This window comes from Oncorhynchus gorbuscha, linkage group LG09 (genome assembly GCF_021184085.1).
Source record: "Oncorhynchus gorbuscha isolate QuinsamMale2020 ecotype Even-year linkage group LG09, OgorEven_v1.0, whole genome shotgun sequence".
Taxonomy (NCBI): domain Eukaryota; kingdom Metazoa; phylum Chordata; class Actinopteri; order Salmoniformes; family Salmonidae; genus Oncorhynchus; species Oncorhynchus gorbuscha.
Genome location: NC_060181.1, coordinates 9,301,167 through 9,321,423, shown reverse-complemented (window position 1 = coordinate 9,321,423; position 20,257 = coordinate 9,301,167). Strand labels below are relative to the sequence as shown.

Here is a 20,257-nt window from a genome sequence, read left to right as displayed (position 1 = left end):
ACTTGTGCATCTTTATAAAACGGACTTTCCGAACTGAAGATACAATGTGAGTTTAACCTAATGTTTTCTCTCGAGTTCCCAGTTGTATTGAAAGCACCACACGAAAAGGACATTTCAGACTCGCTGAACTGCTTGTAATACACATGCCGCATTCAAAAAGTTAGCAAATCAGATATGTCCGAGTTTCTACTAATCATTCAATCCCTTCCCCAGCATGCTAATGCAAAGTGACACACTGGCTATAAAGCCTATATGTGACCAACATTTATATTCTAACATTTGGACTATTTTGGATTAAAGATCACTGAGCAGTATGAAACACTAGGCTACCATATCAGACCAATACTTTAAAATACACTTGAGATCAATAGAGCCCCACAGTGGAGATGTCATAATGCCCATAACAACTAGCGGTCAAACAGGAAATGGTTTCAAGCGTTTTCCCATTATTATTAGAAGCACTTATAATAAGGGCTGTGTTTCGTGTAGGCGTACTGTGTTTCGTGTAGAGTGACGTTTTGATAACCATGGAAATCTCTCTTGGACAAGGTGACTTATCAATAAATTTGGCTCTATTTACTCCCTGATTCGAAATGGCTAATTCTAATCAAAGTAGACATCATCGTACAGACTTCTACGTCCGTCCCCTTGCCCCGACCTGGGCGTGAACCAGGGACACTCTGCACACGTCAAAAGTCACCCTCAAAGCGTCGTTACCCATCGCTCCACAAAAGCCACCGCCCTTGCATAGCAAGGGGAACAACTACTTCAAGGTCTCAGAGCAAGTGACGTCACCGATTGAAACGCTACTACCGCGCACCACCGCTAACTAGCTAGCCATTTTACATCGGCTACACAAGACTAAAAATCCCTGCAAGCTCTTGAACGTCATCTTTTGCTGGCACCTTTGCTAACAGGTGTTGTCAATATACAACATGCACAAGACAGTTCATGGAATTGTCCATTTAAAGAAGTGTAGCCAATTTACTAATTACAAAATGTAGCTAACATTAGATAGTTAATCCAGATGACCTCCCTTTACCTCGATTCTGTAGTCTCATCCAGATCATCATGGGATTTGTAGATCTTTATGAAAGCCACATTAGCAACTAATTAGCGTTTCCTTTTTTTCTTTTTGTCCTAGATTGATTTACACAGTTATCAAAACGTCACGCCAGGGTAAAACTACACCAAACACAGACCTTATTTTAAGCATTTCTAAAGTCTCCTATGGGAATAATTATTGGAACCATTTCCTTGTTTGACAGCTAGGTTTTATGGGTATCAATAACAAGATGCAACGAGCTACCACAAGGCAGCTTCTTGTCATTGTTGGTAGCTATCTGACTGTTCAGAATCATAACGACTCACGACTTCCGGCCACATCATTTTGGTGTCAGCCAACCTGTCTATAGATCTCCAGGGACCTGCTCCAGTATCTATGCCGGAGAGATGTTTTTCTCCTTTATTTAACTAGGCAAGTCAGTTAAGAACAAATTCTTATTTTCAAATGACTGCCTAGGAACAGTGGGTTAACAGCCTTGTTCAGGGGCAGAACGACAGACCTTATCAGCTCGGGGATTCGATCTTGCAACCTTTCAGTTACTAGTTCAACGCTCTAACCACTAGGCTACCTGCCGCCCAGATGTCTCTAATGCCCAAGGAAGCTCCAATTTAAACTCCCATTAGACGTCTCTGCAAGCATTTTAATGTCAAAATATGTTTCTCATCAAATATGAAGTTTTGCTGAACAAATATTTAAATTTACTGCCATTACGGCCAGAATTCACTTCTAAAAAAGGTATAAATATGAAGTACATACCGGCCCTGACGGGGATAAATTAAGTTGCTCAGCGAAACTCCATATTTGGTGAGTAAATAACATATTTTGACATTATTAAAACGCTTGCAAAGCTGTTTAATGGGGATTTTCAATCTGAGCTTCCTGGGCGTTACGACTCAATCACACCGACAGCGGCACTGCACAAAAAACGCAGCGTCATCGGGATGTGTGTGTGCAACAACAGTTCAACATTCAGCTTCTGCTACCATTTCTGTCAAGTCGTCTACACACACAGTCTGATGCATACGTTCCATAAATCCAACACCACAATGAATGCATTGCAACGTAATGCTGCAAGGCAAACGCAACGTTTCATTGGAAATGAATGTAAATCTGTTGTACGAAAATGCAATGATACTGTCGGTGTGATCAAGGCGTTCGGAGAGCAGACCCGTCATACTCATCGTCGACATCTCGTAACGCACAGATCCTGAGGCACAGGGCCTGGTTTCCCAAAATCATCTTAGCGCTGAGTTAATCGTTATAACCTTCACAGGATCATTGTTGAATCTCAAAGCTGTTTTCCCGAAACAGTCAATACTAAAATGGTACTTGAAAACGCTCGTTATTTACCGACTGCCTCAGACCACGCATAGAACAGCTACTGAGTCACTATGTTTTTTCCTCCCTTTTGAGGCACTTTGTACACCGAAGATCTCCGCTAAACATAAAATCAAGATGTTTAACAGCTATGTGCGTTGATGGCTGTTTATCTGTCTCTCTGTGACGGCCAATAACTTCACAATGAAGATGACCACAAATATGAAGTTGCCAATGTCTTTGCAATTATTACAAACAAGCAAAGGTTAAAGAGATGCTTCAAATGAAACTGCAATGACTGTATTAAAAGAGAAATAGTCTACCAACAATGCCTTCGAAAGTATTCAGACCCCTTGACTTTTTTCACATTTTATTACGTTACAACCTTATTCTAAAATTGATTAAATAAATAAAAAATCCTCAGCAATCTGCACACAATACCCCATAATGACATTTATAAAAAAAAAAAAACAGAAATACCCTTATTTACATAATTAGTCAGACCCTTTGCTATGAGACAGGACATTGAGCTCACGTGCATCCTGTTTCCATTGATCATCCTTGATGTTTCTACAACTTAATTGGAGTGTGCCGTTCCATGATTTGGAAAGGCACACACCTGTCTATATAAGGTCTCACAGTTGACAGTGCATGTCAGAGCATAAACCAAGCCATGAGTTTGAAGGAATTGTCCATAGACCTCCAAGACAAGATTGTGTCGAGGCACAGATCTGGGAAAGGGTGCCAAAACATTTCTGCAGGATTGAAGTTCTCCAAGAACACAGTGGCCTCCATCATTCTTTAATAGAAGCAGTTTGGAACCACCAAGACTCTTCTTAGAGCTTGGCGCCCGGCCAAACTGGGCAGTCGGGGGAGAAAGGTCTTGGTCAGGGAGGCAACCAAGAACCTGATGGTCACTCTGACAGAGGTCTAGAGTTCCTCTGTGTAGATGGGAGAACCTTCCAGAAGGACAACCATCTCTGCAGCACTCCACCAATCAGGCCTTTATGGTAGAGTGGCCAGACGGAAGCCATTCCTCAGTAAAAGGCACATGGCGGCCCGCTTGGAGTTTTCCAAAAGGCACCTAAAGACTCAGACCATGAGAAACAAGATTTTCAGGTCTGATGAAACAAAGATTGAACTCTTTGGCCTGAATGCCAAGTGTCACATCTGGAGGAAACCTGGCATCATCCCTACGGTGAAGCATGGTGGTAGCAGCATCATGCTGTGGGATGATTTTCAGCAGCAGCGACTGGGAGACTAGTCAGGATCAAGGCAAAGATGAACGGAGCAAAGTACAGAGAGATCCTTGATGAAAAGCTTCTCCAGAGCGCTCAGGACCTCAGACTGGGGCAAAGGTTCACCTTTTAACAGGACAATGACCCTAAGCACACAGCCAAGACAACGCAGGAGTGGCTTCTGGACAAGTCTCTGAATGTCCTTGAGTGGCCCAGCCAGAGCCCGGACTTAAACCCTATCAAACATCTATGAAGAGACCTGAAAATAACTGTGCAGCAACGTTCCGCATCCAACCTGACAGAGCTTGAGAGGATCTGCAGAGGATCTCCAGAGAAGAATGGGAGACACTCCACAATTACAGGCGTGCCAAGCTTGTAGGTTCATACTCAAGAAGACTCGAGGCTGTAATCGCTGCCAAAGGTGCTTCAACAAAGTACTGAGTAAAAGGGTCTGAATAATTATGTTAATGTGATATTTCAGTTTTTGTATTTTTAATGAATTAGTATAAAAAAATGAAGTATATGCTTTGTCATTATAAGGTATTGTGTGTGTGTCTGGATTGATGAGGGAATAAAACTATTTAATCCATTTTAGAAGAAGGCTGTAACCTAACAAAATGTGAAAAAAAGTCAAGGGGCTGAATACTTTCTGAAGTCCATTCTGCCTTCTCCCGTGTATATATACGCAACATGCAACAATGTCAACCGTTTTACTGAGTTACAGTTCATATATGAAATCAGTTCATTGAAATATATTCATTAGACCCTAATCTATGGATTTCACATGAATGGGCAGGGGCGCAGTCAAGGGTGGCCCTGGGAGGGCATAGGCCCACCCACTTGGGAGCCAGGCCCCGCCATTCAAAATTAGTTTTTCCCCACAAAAAAGCTTTATTACATACAAATATTCCTCAGTTTAACCATCTGTCCGGGTGGTTGGTCTCAGGCGATCCCGCAGGTGAAGAAGCCGAATTTCAAGGTTCTGGGGTGGCGTGGTTACACATGGTCTGCGGGACTGTGGAATAGGTGACGGCTGTAGGGAGAAGGCAAAATGGCTGACGGCTGTAGGGAGAAGGCAAAATGGCTGATGGCTGTAGGGAGAAATGCTCTAACTGCTGGGGTATGATTGTTGGATAAGCATTATAATAATCCGCCTCAATATGTGCAGCCACTAGGTGGAATAATTCTAATGTTACGGTAATACTTTGAATGGAGAATGCTGATCTGAGAGCAGCGATGCCTTTTTTCTTTCGGTCCAATCAGTATCAACACACGCCTCAACGACACAGTTAGTGACTGTTCTCCCTGCTTGGTGTTTTTGGGGAAAAGCATGTTACGTCTTCGGCCGTTGTTAGAAGTGTTAAAGCACTCGGAAGCCTAAAGTTCCATCGCTGTGTGGAAACCTGTCCCTGATTGGTTTGTTGTTACAGTATGAAATGAATCAAACCTCACCATCTCCTCTCTTCACATATCTCCTCTTTTTCTTTTTGAAAATTCTTTAATGTAGGTCAGATCCCCAACCCCAAATTGCAGCAGTCATTGATGAACTTGGAAGAGCCTCAGCCAAGGTGTGTAGCCAAGCTACTGTGGGTGGTTGAGTTCGTGCTGTGTCCTATTTGTGTTGCCGTAGGCTCTGGTTTCATTCACTCTATTGTCTTTCCCCAGGCCCAATACTTGACAGCCCCAATCACAAGTGCATCCAAGCTGCAGACCAACAAGCACCATCTCTACCTGCTTAAGGACGGAGAAAGCAATGGGTACACCCCCCTACCTACCTACCTACCTACCTACCTACCTACCTACCTACCTACCTACCTACCTACCTACCTACCTACCTACCTACCAACCCCCCTACCTACCTACCTACCTACCTACCCCCCTACCTACCTACCTACCTACCTACCAACCTACCTACCTACCTACCTACCTACCTACCTACCAACCCCCCTACCTACCTACCTACCTACCTACCTACCTACCTACCTACCTACCTACCTACCTACCTACCTACCTACCTACCTACCCTACCTACCTACCTACCTGCCTACCAACCCCACCTACCTACCTACCTACCAACCTACCTACCTACCTACCTGCCTACCTACCTACCTGCCTACCTACCTACCTACCTACCAACCCCTACCTGCCTACCTACCCCTACCTACCTACCTACCTACCTACCAACCCCACCTACCTACCTACCTACCCCCCAACCCACCTACCTACCTACCTACCTACCCCCTACCTACCTACCTGCCTACCTACCTGCCTACCTACCTACCTGCCTACCTACCTGCCTGCCTGCCTGCCTGCCTACCTACCTGCCTGCCTGCCTGCCCCCACCAACCCCCTACCTACCTACCTGCCTGCCTACCCCCCTACCTACCTACCAACCCCTGCCTACCTGCCTGCCTGCCTGCCTGCCTGCCTGCCTGCCTGCCTGCCTGCCTGCCCCACCCCTGCCTGCCTGCCCACCTGCCTGCCTGCCTGCCTGCCTGCCTGCCTGCCTGCCTGCCTGCCTGCCTGCCTGCCTGCCTGCCTGCCTGCCTGCCTGCCTGCCCCCTGCCTACCTGCCTGCCTGCCTGCCTGCCTGCCTGCCTGCCTACCTGCCTGCCTGCCTGCCCCCCCTGCCTGCCTGCCTGCCTGCCCCCTGCCTGCCTGCCTGCCCCCTGCCTGCCTGCCACCTGCCTGCCTGCCTGCCTGCCTGCCTGCCTGCCCCTGCCTGCCTGCCTGCCTGCCTGCCTGCCTGCCTGCCTGCCTTGGCCCCTGCCTGCCTGCCTGCCTGCCACCCCTGCCTGCCTGCCTGCCTGCCTGCCTGCCTGCCTGCCTGCCTGCCTGCCTGCCTGCCTGCCAACCCTGCCTGCCACCTACCTGCCTGCCTGCCTGCCTGCCTGCCTGCCTGCCCCCACCCTGCCTGCCTGCCTGCCTGCCTGCCTGCCTGCCTGCCTGCCTGCCTGCCTGCCTGCCTGCCTGCCTGCCTGCCAACCCCCCTGCCTACCTGCCTGCCTGCCTGCCTGCCTGCCTGCCTGCCTGCCTGCCCCTGCCTGCCTGCCTGCCCCACCTACCTGCCCCCCCCTGCCTGCCTGCCTGCCCCCTGCCTGCCCACCCACCCACCTGCCTACCTACCCACCTACCTGCCTACCACCCCCCTGCCTACCTGCCACCTGCCCACCCACCTACCTGCCTGCCTGCCTACCTACCCTGCCTGCCTACCAACCCCCTGCCTGCCTACCTGCCTACCTACCTACCTACCTGCCTGCCTACCTACCTGCCTGCCTACCTACCTGCCTGCCTGCCTGCCTGCCTGCCACCTGCCTGCCTGCCTGCCACCCCCCTACCTGCCTACCAACCCCTACCTACCTACCAACCCCCCTGCCTACCCCCTGCCTACCTGCCTACCTACCTACCTGCCTGCCTGCCTGCCTACCTACCACCCCACCCCTACCTGCCTACCTACCTACCTACCTACCAACCCCACCCCACCTGCCTACCTGCCCCCTGCCTGCCTGCCTACCAACCCCACCTACCTACTGCCTGCCTGCCTGCCTGCCTACCAACCCCTACCTACCTGCCTGCCTGCCTACCTACCTACCTGCCTGCCTACCTACCTACCTACCTACCTGCCTACCTGCCTGCCTACCAACCCACCTACCTGCCTACCTACCTACCAACCCCACCTACCTACCTACCTACCTACCTGCCACCAACCTGCCACCTACCTGCCTACCTGCCTGCCTACCCACCCTGCCTACCTACCAACCTGCCTGCCTACCTACCTACCTACCTACCTACCTACCTACCTGCCACCACCTGCCTACCTACCTACCTACCTACCACCTACCAACCCCCCCCTACCTACCTACCACCTACCTACCTACCTACCTACCTACCTACCTACCTACCTACCTACCTACCTACCTACCTACCTACCTACCTACCAACCCCCCTACCTACCTACCTACCTACCTACCTACCTACCTACCTACCTACCTACCTACCTACCTACCTACCTACCTACCTACCTACCTACCTACCTACCTACCTACCTCACTCATCACAGAACATGCATGCACAGCTCTCTGTTTCTATCCTCTTCTGGAACATAGAAATAGTATTACTAGAATGGGAAAAAGCCTCCTAAAGCCTCATTCCCCATCACAGATTGCATTAGAAAACATAATCATCTACTATTGAGGACATTTTGTCCAGCATTCAAACAGAATCCGAACACAGAACATGCATGCACATCTGTTTCTGTTCAGACCTCTCTTTTGGAAGTCGTTTCAAGAATTAGTCAATGTTCACTGATACGGTAGCAAGAGCTTTTCAAGGCCACCTTGGCATGTCCACTACTGTCACAGAATGCTTTCCTAACCTTCCTTCCTTGTTTCTGTAATGAGTTGTGAGGTGACGAAGAGGGTGCAGTTAGTAGATAAACGGTATGGTGCTGAAACCAACACTACCTGTTTACTACTTCTGCTTTCTCTCAGCGGAATTCACTCCAATGGAAAACTAAGTGAGTCATTTTATGACTTCTGCCTTCCTCTTGCTTCCAATGTAGCAGCTTGACTCTCTCTCTCTCTCTCTCTCCATCTCTCCTCTCTCTCTCTCTCCATCTCTCCTCTCTCTCTCTCTCTCTCTCTCTCTCTCTCCTCTCTCTCTCTCTCTCTCTCTCTCTCTCTCTCTCTCTCTCTCTCTCTCTCTCTCTCTCTCTCTCTCTCTCTCTCTCTGTCTCTCTCTCTCTCTCCGTCTCTCTTCCCTCTCCCCCCACGCACACAGAGGAAGAGGACTTGTGGTGGGGTTTCTGAAGGTTGGCTATAAGAAGTTATTTCTGCTTGTGAGTCCCACTTTCTTCATTTGGTTTTTCCACAATGTATTTGGTGCAACACAGGCAAACGTTTTTGTTTCTATTAACGCAAAAGTGTGTTGCCTTTTTGCAACGTTTACTCAGTAAGAGGGATGAGTTCATTCAAGTGTAGGACTGTGACAGTCTTGGAATTTTGGATGATGGCAATTGGCCAGCCGAATGATCACGGTTACCATAATAACTAATAAGCATATGTCCTCCACTCCTGATTGGAGCATGTGCTGCCATAGAAATATAATTAATAGAATTGGCGTCCCCATTCAAGTCAATGATGGCATAATGGGTGGGCTGGCGGTCATTGCAAGTACACCCATAGGAACAAAGCAGGAATTAAAATATGTGCTGTGATTTGTTGATTCAACTGAAATGCATTCCATTGCATGATCATTTTAAATGAACATTCTACATTACCATGGAAATGATTGCATCACAATACCAGGCAGCAATAGATCTAGGTTAATAATATACAGGTTAAGACAAGGATTCTAATATCCCATGACCCTTTGTGCCACTATTCCACAAGGGACTAGTGATGGAAGTCTCTTTTTCCTGAATCTGATCTTTTCTAATCGTTCAGTCAAAATAACTAATCTTTTGACTCATTTAGTACATTTGAGGCTGTCATTTGAGTCGGTAATGCCCGGAGCACGCAGGACTCCCTACCGGCGAACGATCAACTGAAAACATGAAAGAGTCAAGATTCTACAAGCCTCTCATTCACGTCTCGTTCTGCGTAGGGGACTTATTGCAGCTGCCAGAAATTAGACTTGTAAACGTGTGTTTTAAATAATGTACATTTGTTGATTGCCAGGCATACAAATATGTCCACTTTGGACTGACGAGCAGGTCAAGCGAACGTTCAGAAATAACAAATCGTTTGTCTCTACAAGGGACAAGCTTCCGCATTTGGAATAACTGGGAGGGGATTGTATCAAATACTCAGAAAACACATAACATAACCATAGCCCTAGTAGACTCCATTACAATATTGTCACCACCGTTGTGGTTAATTAATTCAATGAATTGGTCAAATTATTGTATTATTTTAGGTGACTTTAATAAGATAAATCTTCTGCTAAGGTTAGAAAAACGACTGAAAATATGTATTTTACTCAATTAATTGAAGAACCAACGAGAATCAAACAACAAATGTCTAATGGGACTTTGCCTCTGTTGGCTCTTGGTGACACGTCCTGTCAGGATTCTAAATTCAGCTGTTCCTCCAGACTGCTTCAGTGATCATTCCATCATCTACTGTGTATAGAAAATTAACATACCTAAAGCACCACGCAAATTATTGATTTATTTAAGACAATGTAAACATGTAAATATTGAGGACTTGATATCCATAAACTGGCAAAGATAATGTGGTGGTGATTGTCCTATGAAAAGCCACTGGCACAGGAGAGAGCTGTCCATAACACGGCCACAAGAATCAGCTTTCCAAACGTTACTCTTTTCAGGTGAATTTCCCATTCATTGCATATATAACATATATAAATAGCTCCAAAACACATATTCCTATAGAAAAGGTGCATTCTATAAGCTGTCTCTGTGATACGGTAACAACTGCATGTGCTCTCCTCTCACCTGTGCTAAACCCTTCCTATACACACACACACACACACACACACACACACACACACACACACACACACACACACACACACACACACACACACACACACACACACACACACACACACACACACACACACACACACACACACACACACACACACACACACGACCAATGACCCATGACCCAATGACCCCAACATATAGTGCCCTCTAGTGTACAAAACAAGTAAAAACAAGCCTTGACAGACAACACACAAACCGGCAAACACAGCTCTTATAGATAGTCTTACAAAAAAAAATAACAAAGAAGTCCACAGCAGTTCTGGAAATAAATACCTTTCAAATACGTTCAAATAATCAACCTATTCAGCGAATACTCCTAAACGGCCGTGTTCATTTAAGAACCGGCAGATATAGCTGATGTTTTAATCTATTACATCAATATGTTACATCAGATAATCATTTCACCCACAATTCCATCAATGCTGGGGTATACAGGAACTCTACTTCCCTTCAGGAAGTAGTCACACCCCTTGGCTTTACACACATTTTTGTAGTGTTATGGCCTGAATATAAAATGGATTCAATTGACATTTTGGAATCACTGACCTGCACACGATGCCCCATAATGTTAAAGAGGAATTATGTTATTATTATTATTATTATTTGTATTATTATTATTATTATTATTTTTTTGTTACAAATGAAAAGATGAAATGTCTTTTAAGTCAATAGGTATTCAAGTCCTTTGTTATAACAAGCCTGGACAAGTTCAGGAGTAAAACAGTGCTTAAACAAGTCACATAAGTTTCATGGACTCAATAATAGTGTTTAACATGATTTTTTGAATGACTGCTTCATCTCTGTACCCCAAACATACAATTATCTCTAAGGTCCCTCAGTCGAGCAGTGGATTTCAAACACAGATTCAACCACAAAGACCAGGGAGGTTTTCCAACGCCTCGTAAAGAATGGAACCTATTGGTATAAGGGTAAACATGTTTAAAGAGCAGACATTGAATATCTCTTTGAGCATGGTGAAGTTATTAATTACACTTTGGATGGTGTATCAATAAACCCAGCCATAATGCTGAGCGATTAGTGCTTTTCTTAGTTGGTTCGATTTCCGTTTGAATTATTTAAAAACAATCGTGCTTTTTTCCCCGATTTTATATATATTTTTTTAAACATTCAATGCATTACGGAAAAATAACATAAATAATTTGAGTCTTTTTAATGGAAATTCCAAATCCCAAAATTGTGAACATTCAATTGCCAAAACATTGAATATATTCCATTGTCTCTGTCAGGTCCACATTGAGTAAACATCAATAGAAATGTAGAAAATGTAGAAAATTACTATGAAATTCTAAAATATATCAGTCGATTTTAAATTTGACTTCATTATTTTTTATTCCTTATTAAAGTCATCATCTCTGCTAAGGTTGTAGCATCCAATCAGCCAGACATCGTTATCTCTGTGCTCCCCATACTGTACTGTCTGTCATCCTATTTAGCTAGGTCTCAGAGTTGTCTGACAAAATCATTTTACTAGTTCTTCCGAGTAGATAAGGCATACTTTCACCTCTCTCTCTCGTCTTTGTACTTTGTACATTCGTCTCTTATGCATTTTTTGTGTATCTAACCTGACGTAGCAGGCGTAAAAGTGTATCCCCATCTTATGCATCCGTGGATTATGGTCATTGTAGTTAATTACCACGTTTCTACGCTGAACTAGATTGAATGTTTGCTCAGTGAAAACTACAACTCCCAAGCCCAGCGTCCCACATAGTTCTTAAGTTGATTTATCTGGTGAATGATTTGATTTCTCTCAAGAGAAATGGCGCATTGGGCTCACAAACAAAACAAACTAAATGGAATTCAAGTAATTTAACAAATTAATTAACTACAATGGTGAATTAGTTGTTTAACTACAACAACAAAAACCATAATGTTAATTGTTCACCACTACTCAGTCACTACAAAGATACAGGCGTCCTTTCCTAACTCAGTGGTTTCCTTCCCATCCGGCAACTAAGGGATTTTGCCATGAGTTTAATGGCTGTGATAGGAGAAAACTGAGGAGCTACTCCACAATACTAACCTAAATGACAGAGTGAAAAGAAGGAATCCTGTACAGATACAACATCCTGTTTGCAATAAGGCACTAAAGTAAAACTGCAAAAAATGTGTCAAATAAATTATCTGTATGTCCTGAGTACAAAGTGATACGACCAGATGCTGCTGGAAGTGTTGTTGGAGGGCAAGTAGGAGGCACTCTTTCCTCGGCTCTAAAAAAAAAATATCCCAATGCCCCAGGGCAGTGATTGGGGACATTGCCCTGTGTAGGGTGCTGTCTTTCGGATGGGATGTTAAACACGTGTCCTGACTCTGTGGTCACTAAAGATCCAAAGGCACTTATCGTAAGAGTAGGGGTGTTAACCTGGCTATGTACCACTCTGCATCATGTTATGGGTATGCTTGTCATTGGCAAGACTAGGGAGTTTTTGGGGGATAAAAAGAAACGGAATAGAGCTAAGCAGGTGAAATCCTAGAGGAAAACCTGATTCAGTCTGCTTTCCAGCAGACACTGGGAGACAAATTAACCTTTCAGCAGGAAATAACCTAAAACACAAGGCCAAAAATACACTGGAGTTGTTTACCAAGATGACATTGAATGTTCCTGAGTGGCCTGGGTGTACAGTTTTAACTTAAATAATCTTGAAAATCTATGGCAGGACTTGAAAATGGCTGTCTAGCAATGAACAACAACCAATTTGACAGAGCTTGAAGATTTAAAAAAAATATTACTGTGCAAGTATGATACAATCCAGATATGCAAAGCTCTTAGAGACTTACCCAGAAAGACTCACAGCTCTTAGAGACTTACCCAGAAAGACTCACAGCTCTTAGAGACTTACCCAGAAAGACTCACAGCTGTAATCACTCTTAGAGACTTACACAGAAAGACTCACAGCTCTTAGAGACTTACCCAGAAAGACTCACAGCTCTTAGAGACTTACCCAGAAAGACTCACAGCTCTTAGAGACTTACCCAGAAAGACTCACAGCTCTTAGAGACTTACCAAGAAAGACTCACAGCTCTTAGAGACTTACCCAGAAAGACTCACAGCTCTTAGAGACTTACCCAGAAAGACTCACAGCTCTTAGAGACTTACCCAAAAAGACTCACAGCTCTTAGAGACTTACCCAGAAAGACTCACAGCTCTTAGAGACTTACCCAAAAAGACTCACAGCTCTTAGAGACTTACCCAGAAAGACTCACAGCGCTTAGAGACTCACCCAGAAAGACTCACAGCTCTTAGAGACTTACCCAGAAAGACTCACAGCTCTTAGAGACTTACCCAGAAAGACTCACAGCTCTTAGAGACTTACCCAGAAAGACTCACAGCTCTTAGAGACTTACCCAGAAAGACTCACAGCTCTTAGAGATTTACCCAGAAAGACTCACAGCTGTAATTGCTGCCAGGTGATTTAAACATGTATTGACTTGCGGTGTGAATACTTGTGTAAATGAGATACTTCTGTATTTCATTTTTAATACATTTTCAAAAGCTTTTATTTTTATTTTTTTAATCCATTTTCAGTTCAGGCTGTAACAAAATGTGGAATCAGTCAGAATACTTTCTGAGGAGACCAACACCTCAAATCAGACATCTCACTTTAGAAAGATTAAGCCAAGTAAATACAGTGGCTTGTGAAAGTATTCACCCCCCCCTTGGCGTTTTTCCTATTTTGTTGCTTTAAAACCTGGAATTAAAATATATTTTTTTTTGGGGGGGGGTTGTATCATTTGATTTACACAACATGCCTACCACTTTGAAGATGCAAAGTATTTTTTGTGAAACAAACACAACAAAAAAACTGAACTTGAGCGTGCATAACTATTCACTCCCCCAAAGTCAATACTTTTTAAAGACACCTTTTTCAGCAATTACAGCTGCAAGTCTCTTGGGGAATGTCTCTGTAAGCTTGGCACATCTAGCCACTGGGATTTCTGCCCATTCTTCAATGGAAAACTGCTCCAGCTCCTTCAAGTTGGATGGGTTCCTCTGGTGTACAGCAATCTTTAAGTCATACCACAGATTTTCAATTGGATTGAGGTCTGGGCTTTGACTAGGCCATTTCAAGACATTTAAATGTTTCCCCCTTTAAGCACTTGAGTGTTGCTTTAGCAGTATGCTTAGGGTCATTGTCCTGCTGGAAGGTGAACCTCCGTCCCAGTCTCAAATCTCTAGAAGACTGCAACCGGTTTCCCTCAAGAATTTCCCTGTATGTAGCGCCATCCATCATTCCTTCAATTCTGACCAGTTTCCCAGTCTCCGCCGATGGAAAAACATCCCCACAGCATGATGCTGCCACCACCATGCTTCACAGTGGGGATGGTGTTCTCGGGGTGATGAATGGTGTTGGGTTTGCGCCAGACAGTGTTTTCCTTGATGGCCAAAAAGCTCCATTTTAGTTTCATTTGACCAGAGTATCTTCATCCATATGTTTGGGGAGTCTCTCACACCAAAAGTTCTTTAAGCGATGGCTTTTTTTTCCGTGGAGTGTACGGCTTAAAGTGGTCCTATGGACAGATACTCCAATCTCCGCTGTGGAGCTTTGCAGCTCCTTCGGGGTTATCTTTGATCTTTTTGTTGCCTCTCTGATTACTGCCCTCCTTGCCTGGTCCGAGGGTTTTGGTGGGTGGCCCTCTCTTGGCAGGTTTGTTGTGGTGCCATATTCTTTACATTTGTTAAATAATGGATTTAATGGTGCTCCACGGGATGTTCAAAGTTTCTGATATTTTTTCATAATCAAACCCTGATCTGTACTTCTCCACAACTTTGTCCCTGACCTGTTTGGAGAGCTCCTTGGTGTTCATGGTGCCGCTTGCTTGGAGTTTTTTTTTTTTCATTTCACCAATTTGGACAATTTTGTGTAGGTCCATTTCATGAAATCCAAATAAAAATCCATTTAAATTACAGGTTGTAATGCAAGAAAATAGGAAAAGCACCAAGAGGGATGAATACTTTTGCAAGGCACTGTACTCCATCTCCTCTATGAAATGAATTACAGGAGCAGGTCTAGATGGACTTGAACCCACATGTATAAAGTGGTCTACTAATGGTAATACCTCTACCACTAATGTTATTACCTCTATCACAGTGGTACCAGGGGCAGCGGACTCTCAAATGTTTTTTTTGCCATCATAAGCCTGCCACACACACACTATACAATACATTTATTAAACATAAGAATGAGTGTGAGTTTTTGTCACAAACCGGCTCGTGGGAAGTGACAAAGAGCTCTTTTAGGACCAGGGCACAAATAATAATATATTTTACTTATAAAACCTTATTTGTTAATCAAAAATGGTGAATGAGAAGGGTGTGTTTGAAAGGATGCATATAACTCTGCAATGTTGGGTTGTATTGGAGAGAGTCTCAGTGTTTAATCATTTTCCACACACAGTCTATACCTGTATTTAGTTTTCATGCTAGTGAGAACTGAGAATCCACTCTCACATAAGTACGTGGTTGCAAAGGGCATCAGTGTCTTAACAGAGCGATTTGTCAAGGCAGGATACTCTGAGTGCAGCCTAATACAGAAATCTGGCAGTGGCTTCTGATTTAAATTCATTTTTCACAGAACCGTTTGTTGCAATTTCGATGAGGCTCTCTTGTTCAGATATCAGTAAGTGGAGAGGAGGCAGGGCATGAAAAGGCTAACAAATCCCATTGTCTGTGTCTTCTGTTATTAGTTGTAGTTTATTAGTTGTAGTTTATTAGTTGTAGTTTATTAGTTGTAGTTTATTAGTTGTAGTTTATTAGTTGTAGTTTATTAGTTGTAGTTTATTAGTTGTAGTTTATTAGTTGTAGTTTATTAGTTGTAGTTTATTAGTTGTAGTTTATTAGTTGTAGCGGTAGTGTTTATTAGCTGGAGCGGTAGTGTTTCTTAGTTGTAGTGTTTATTAGCTGTGGCTGTAGTTTATATTAGCTGTGGCTGTAGTTTATATTAGCTGTGGCTGTAGTTTATGTTAGCTGTGGTAGTAGTTTATATTAGCTGTGGCTGTAGTTTATATTAGCTGTGGCTGTAGTTTATATTAGCTGTGGCTGTAGTTTATATTAGCTGTGGCTGTAGTTTATGTTAGCTGTGGTAGTAGTTTATATTAGCTGTGGCTGTAGTTTATATTAGCTGTGGCTGTAGTTTATATTAGCTGTGGCTGTAGTTTATATTAGCTGTGGTAGTAGTTTATATGAGCTGTGGTAGTAGTTTATATTAGCTGTGGCTGTAGTTTATATTAGCTGTGGCTGTAGTTTATATTAGCTGTGGCTGTAGTTTATATTAGCTGTGGTAGTAGTTTATATTAGCTGTTGTAGTAGTGTTTATTAGCTATGGTTGTAGTTTATATTAGCTGTGGCTGTAGTTTATATTAGCTGTGGCTGTAGTTTATATTAGCTGTGGTAGTAGTTTATATTAGCTGTGGTAGTAGTTTATATTAGCTGTGGCTGTAGTTTATATTAGCTGTGGCAGTAGTTTATATTAGCTGTGGCTGTAGTTTATATTAGCTGTGGTAGTAGTTTATGTTAGCTGTGGTAGTAGTTTATATTAGCTGTGGCTGTAGTTTATATTAGCTGTGGCTGTAGTTTATATTAGCTGTGGTAGTAGTTTATATTAGCTGTGGCTGTAGTTTATATTAGCTGTGGCTGTAGTTTATGTTAGCTGTGGCTGTAGTTTATATTAGCTGTGGCTGTAGTTTATGTTAGCTGTGGTAGTAGTTTATATTAGCTGTGGCTGTAGTTTATATTAGCTATGGTTGTAGTTTATATTAGCTGTGGCTGTAGTTTATATTAGCTGTGGCTGTAGTTTATATTAGCTGTGGCTGTAGTTTATGTAGTTTTATTTACATCAATCATTAGACTGTTACAATACATCAATCATTACAGACTGTTACAATACATCAATCATTAGACTGTTACAATACATCAATCATTAGACTGTTGCAATACATCAATCATTAGACTGTTACAATACATCAATCATTACAGACTGTTACAATACATCAATCATTAGACTATTACAATACATCAATCATTACAGACTGTTACAATACATCAATCATTACAGACTGTTACAATACATCAATCATTAGACTGTTACAATACATCAATCATTAGACTGTTGCAATACATCAATCATTACAGACTGTTACAATACATCAATCATTAGACTGTTACAATACATCAATCATTAGACTGTTACAATACATCAATCATTAGACCATTACAATACATCAATCATTACAGACTGTTACAATACATCAATCATTAGACTGTTACAATACATCAATCATTAGACTGTTACAATACATCAATCATTAGACTGTTACAATACATCAATCATTAGACTGTTACAATACATCAATCATTACAGACTGTTACAATACATCAATCATTAGACTGTTACAATACATCAATCATTAGACTGTTACAATACATCAATCATTACAGACTGTTACAATACATCAATCATTACAGACTGTTACAATACATCAATCATTAGACTATTACAATACATCAATCATTACAGACTGTTACAATACATCAATCATTAGACTGTTACAATTAGACTGTTACAATACATCAATCATTAGACTGTTACAATACATCAATCATTAGACTGTTACAATACATCAATCATTACAGACTGTTACAATACATCAATCATTAGACTGTTACAATACATCAATCATTAGACTGTTACAATACATCAATCATTACAGACTGTTACAATACATCAATCATTAGACTGTTACAATACATCAATCATTAGACTGTTACAATACATCAATCATTAGACTGTTACAATACATCAATCATTAGACTGTTACAATACATCAATCATTAGACCATTACAATACATCAATCATTACAGACTGTTACAATACATCAATCATTAGACTGTTACAATACATCAATCATTAGACTGTTACAATACATCAATCATTAGACTGTTACAATACATCAATCATTAGACTGTTACAATACATCAATCATTAGACCATTACAATACATCAATCATTACAGACTGTTACAATACATCAATCATTAGACTGTTACAATACATCAATCATTAGACTATTACAATACATCAATCATTACAGACTGTTACAATACATCAATCATTAGACTGTTACAATACATCAATCATTAGACTGTTACAATACATCAATCATTAGACTGTTACAATACATCAATCATTAGACTGTTACAATACATCAATCATTACAGACTGTTACAATACATCAATCATTACAGACTGTTACAATACATCAATCATTAGACTGTTACAATACATCAATCATTAGACTGTTACAATACATCAATCATTACAGACTGTTACAATACATCAATCATTAGACTGTTACAATACATCAATCATTAGACTGTTACAATACATCAATCATTAGACTGTTACAATACATCAATCATTACAGACTGTTACAATACATCAATCATTACAGACTGTTACAATACATCAATCATTAGACTGTTACAATACATCAATCATTAGACTGTTACAATACATCAATCATTAGACTGTTACAATACATCAATCATTAGACTGTTACAATACATCAATCATTACAGACTGTTACAATACATCAATCATTACAAACTGTTACAATACATCAATCATTACAGACTGTTACAATACATCAATCATTAGACTGTTACAATACATCAATCATTAGACTGTTACAATACATCAATCATTACAGACTGTTACAATACATCAATCATTAGACTGTTACAATACATCAATCATTACAGACCATTACAATACATCAATCATTAGACTGTTACAATACATTTACATTTACATTTAAGTCATTTAGCAGACGCTCTTATCCAGAGCGACTTACAAATTGGTGCATTCACCTTATGACATCCAGTGGAACAGCCACTTTACAATAGTGCATCTAAATATTTTAAGGGGGGGTGAGAAGGATTACTTTATCCTATCCTAAGTATTCCTTAAAGAGGTGGGGTTTCAGGTGTCTCCGGAAGGTGGTGATTGACTCCGCTGTCCTGGCGTCGTGAGGGAGTTTGTTCCACCATTGGGGAGCCAGAGCAGCGAACAGTTTTGACTGGGCTGAGCGGGAACTGTACTTCCTCAGTGGTAGGGAGGCGAGCAGGCCAGAGGTGGATGAACGCAGTGCCCTTGTTTGGGTGTAGGGCCTGATCAGAGCCTGGAGGTACTGAGGTGCCGTTCCCCTCACAGCTCCGTAGGCAAGCACCATGGTCTTGTAGCGGATGCGAGCTTCAACTGGAAGCCAGTGGAGAGAACGGAGGAGCGGGGTGACGTGAGAGAACTTGGGAAGGTTGAACACTAGACGGGCTGCGGCGTTCTGAATGAGTTGTAGGGGTTTAATGGCACAGGCAGGGAGCCCAGCCAACAGCGAGTTGCAGTAATCCAGACGGGAGATGACAAGTGCCTGGATTAGGACCTGCGCCGCTTCCTGTGTGAGGCAGGGTCGTACTCTGCGGATGTTGTAGAGCATGAACCTACAGGAACGGGCCACGGCCTCGATGTTAGTTGAGAACGACAGGGTGTTGTCCAGGATCACGCCAAGGTTCTTAGCGCTCTGGGAGGAGGACACAATGGAGTTGTCAACCGTGATGGCGAGATCATGGAACGGGCAGTCCTTCCCCGGGAGGAAGAGCAGCTCCGTCTTGCCGAAGTTCAGCTTGAGGTGGTGATCCGTCATCCACACTGATATGTCTGCCAGACATGCAGAGATGCGATTCGCCACCTGGTCATCAGAAGGGGGAAAGGAGAAGATTAATTGTGTGTCGTCTGCATAGCAATGATAGGAGAGACCATGTGAGGTTATGACAGAGCCAAGTGACTTGGTGTATAGCGAGAATAGGAGAGGGCCTAGAACAAAGCCCTGGGGGGCACCAGTGGTGAGAGCGCGTGGTGAGGAGACAGATTCTCGCCACGCCACCTGGTAGGAGCGACCTGTCAGGTAGGACGCAATCCAAGCGTGGGCCGCGCCGGAGATGCCCAACTCGGAGAGGGTGGAGAGGAGGATCTGATGGTTCACAGTATCAAAGGCAGCCAATAGGTCTAGAAGGATGAGAGCAGAGGAGAGAGAGTTAGCTTTAGCAGTGCGGAG

The 20,257-nt window shown here is 42.8% G+C and overlaps 1 protein-coding gene across 1 annotated transcript in view; it reads left to right on the top strand.

The window, feature by feature from the left end:
- Nucleotides 1-20,257, top strand: part of LOC124043077 (alpha-tubulin N-acetyltransferase 1-like) — a 72,339-nt gene that overhangs the window by 1,010 nt on the left and 51,072 nt on the right. The window contains exons 2-4 of the mRNA XM_046361249.1: nucleotides 5,129-5,189; nucleotides 5,287-5,378; nucleotides 8,401-8,458. Of these exons, the coding sequence (XP_046217205.1) occupies nucleotides 5,129-5,189; nucleotides 5,287-5,378; nucleotides 8,401-8,458 (211 nt within the window). The remainder of the gene's footprint in view (nucleotides 1-5,128; nucleotides 5,190-5,286; nucleotides 5,379-8,400; nucleotides 8,459-20,257) is intronic.